General features: G+C 56.3%; 2 protein-coding genes across 2 annotated transcripts in view; one reads left to right on the forward strand and one right to left on the reverse strand.

Annotated features, from left to right (window-relative positions):
- Positions 1-557, forward strand: part of PTSG_11960 (uncharacterized protein) — a 10,745-nt gene extending 10,188 nt beyond the window's left edge. Inside the window, exon 30 of the mRNA XM_004995583.1 lies at positions 181-557. Within this exon, the coding sequence (XP_004995640.1) occupies positions 181-405 (225 nt within the window). The 3' untranslated portion in view covers positions 406-557. The remainder of the gene's footprint in view (positions 1-180) is intronic.
- A 643-nt stretch (positions 558-1,200) lies between these two features.
- Positions 1,201-2,412, reverse strand: PTSG_03048 (uncharacterized protein). Its single transcript, XM_004995584.1, has 2 exons — positions 2,270-2,412; positions 1,201-2,133 (listed from the first exon to the last, which is right to left on the reverse strand). Exons 1-2 carry the CDS (start codon positions 2,384-2,386, stop codon positions 1,237-1,239), a joined length of 1,014 nt encoding a protein of 337 aa, XP_004995641.1. The 5' UTR covers positions 2,387-2,412; the 3' UTR covers positions 1,201-1,236.
- Between the last annotated feature and the right edge of the window lie 250 nt (positions 2,413-2,662).

A 2,662-nucleotide genomic window follows, 5' to 3' on the forward strand; every position in this document is an offset into this window, starting at 1 on the left:
GTGTGTGTGTGTGTGTTTTGTGTATGTGTATGTTTGTGTGTCTGTGTGTCTGTGTGTGTATGTCTGTGTGTCTGTGTGTCTGTGTGTTTTTGAGTGCTTGTGCTTCCATTCCGCAATATCATACACCACCGTACTCACACGCACGCACGTACGCACGTACGCACGCACTCACTCGCACAGTTGACAGAGGTTACGCTGCCTGCGGAACTGGAACGCTACACGCGCGCGTGCCTGAGCCACGTGCTTGGTGTGATGGGTGAGGACCTGAGCATGCGCGTATCGGTGCTGCAGGCGCACCTGCGTCACCACGCCGACCCGGCACAAGTGTTTGAGAACATGGCTGATCACATTGACGCTGTGGAGAGGGGCGAGGCAGATGCTGACGCACACAAGGAACAGGCATGATGGTGATTGGCGAGAGGAATTGACGTAACGAGGGCTTGTCACTCGCGTCGACGTTGGAGCACAACCTGCTTCTTTGCTGTCTGATGCTGAGACGGAGTGGTGTTATGCACACTGTACTGTTGTCGATCGAATAGAACTAGCCATATACCGCAGCGCTCACTTGAGCAAGATGCAAGCCACGCGTCCAGCACGTGTTGAGAGAGGGGGGAGGGAGCAAGCATCAACACACACACACACACTCACTCACTGACGCTCACGCACTTACAACATTGCGCACTCACTCACTCACTCACTCACTCACTCACTCACTCACTCACTTACACTCACTCACTCACTCACTCACTCACTCACTCACACACACACACACTCACTCACTCACTCACTCACACACTCACTGACGCTCACGCACTTACAACATTGCGCACTCACTCACTCACTCACTCACACACACACACACACTCACTCACTCACTCACTCACTCACTCACTCACACACACACACACACTCACTCACTCACTCACTCACACACTCACTGACGCTCACGCACTTACAACATTGCGCACTCACTCACTCACTCACTCACACACTCACTCACTCACTCACTCACTCACTCACTCACTCACTCACTCACACACACACACACACACTCACTCACTCACTCACTCACACACTCACTGACGCTCACGCACTTACAACATTGCGCACTCACTCACTCACTCACTCACACACTCACTCACTCACTCACTCACTCACTCACTCACTCACTCACTCACTCACACACACACACACACACACACACACACACACACACACACACACGCACACACACAGCTATTGAGATGCCCGCGTGAGCCAAGGTGGCGGATCCACCACTTGTGCTCGGCCCGTTTCCTTTGACTTCACCAGGAGCCCTCCATCCAGCCAGTGTGCCAGCAGCTGTTGTTGGTGGCGACGCTGCTGATATCCATCGCGCTGGCGTCCGCGGGACGAGGATGGCGCTGTTGCTGCAGGCGTGACAATATGCGAGCGGGGATCGTCACGAAGAAACCGCTGCGCTTCCGATGTGCGACCGCAGATGATGCCGCAACCAAAGTCCCGCTGGGCAGCAGCGATGCGGCGCATGAGGTGGGCGATGAGCTGCTGCGTGCCCTGCGTGCCATGCATGCTGCGGCATTGCCAGTAGAACGCATCCAGTTCCTCAATCACAACGATGCCGACGTCAGGATACATGTCCAGCACAGCCCAAAGGCCCTCAATTGCCCCGATGAGCTGGTGGATGTCGGCGCAGTCGACGACGTGGATCCGCTCGAGCGCCGCGCTCACCATCTCCTCACGCTGCTGATGGTCGACAGGCTGGTCCCCGCCGTCGCCACCCCGAGTGGCGGTGCTCCACTGTAGCAGCTCTGGACTTTCACGATGTAGCACTTCGGCAATGGTCGCTGCGTCGAGGTGGCCCCGCGTTTGGATGATGAGGGCTCCTGGTGGCGGCGGTCTCTGGCGATGCTGCTGTCGCTGCCGTGTTGATGACGATTCCGGTGACGGCGGGCTTCCTTGCGAATCGCCAAGGTTGGCAGCAAGAAGCACGGCGAGCAAGCTTGTGCGGGAATATGTGTTCTGTACAATGACATCAATCCACGAACACACGGCGACGCTCCTCCTGTGCTGCTGCCCTGTCGCCAACAGGAAAGGCAGCCGCAGTGCAGGCACCCGCCGACCGCGCGCAAACAACTGCAACATATTGGTGCGAGCGCACGTAGCGAAGGCAGCGTGAGACAAACACGACAGTGCGGCACACAAGGAAAGGTGATGGGCCCGCGTGCATGCGTACACAGACCGACTGTTGCGTTTCACTGCTCTCCCTCACCTGTGCTGCCGTCTCTGTCTCGCCCAGTGATCGTAGCACCGCCAATCCGTCCACTGCCACCACCACTGCCGCGCCACTTCCACTCCTGCCGCCATCTTCTTGTGGGCTTCCTTCCATTGTGCATGTTTTCGTGTGTCGTGTCGTCGAAGAAGTGTGTGTGTGTGTGTGTCTGTGTGTCTGTGTGTCTGTGTGTGTGTGTGTGTGTGTGTGTGTGTCTGTGTGTCTGTGTGTGTGTGTGTGTGTGTGTGTGTGTGTGTGTGTGTGTGTGTGTGTGTGTGTGTGTGTGTGTCTGTGTGTGTCTGTGTCAGTGTGTGTCTGTGTGTGTGTGTGTGTGTGTGTGTGTGTGTCTGTGTGTGTGTCTGTGTGTGTATGTGTGTGTGTGTGTATCTGTAT

Source organism: Salpingoeca rosetta (assembly GCF_000188695.1).
Source record: "Salpingoeca rosetta unplaced genomic scaffold supercont1.7, whole genome shotgun sequence".
Taxonomy (NCBI): Eukaryota; class Choanoflagellata; order Craspedida; family Salpingoecidae; genus Salpingoeca; species Salpingoeca rosetta.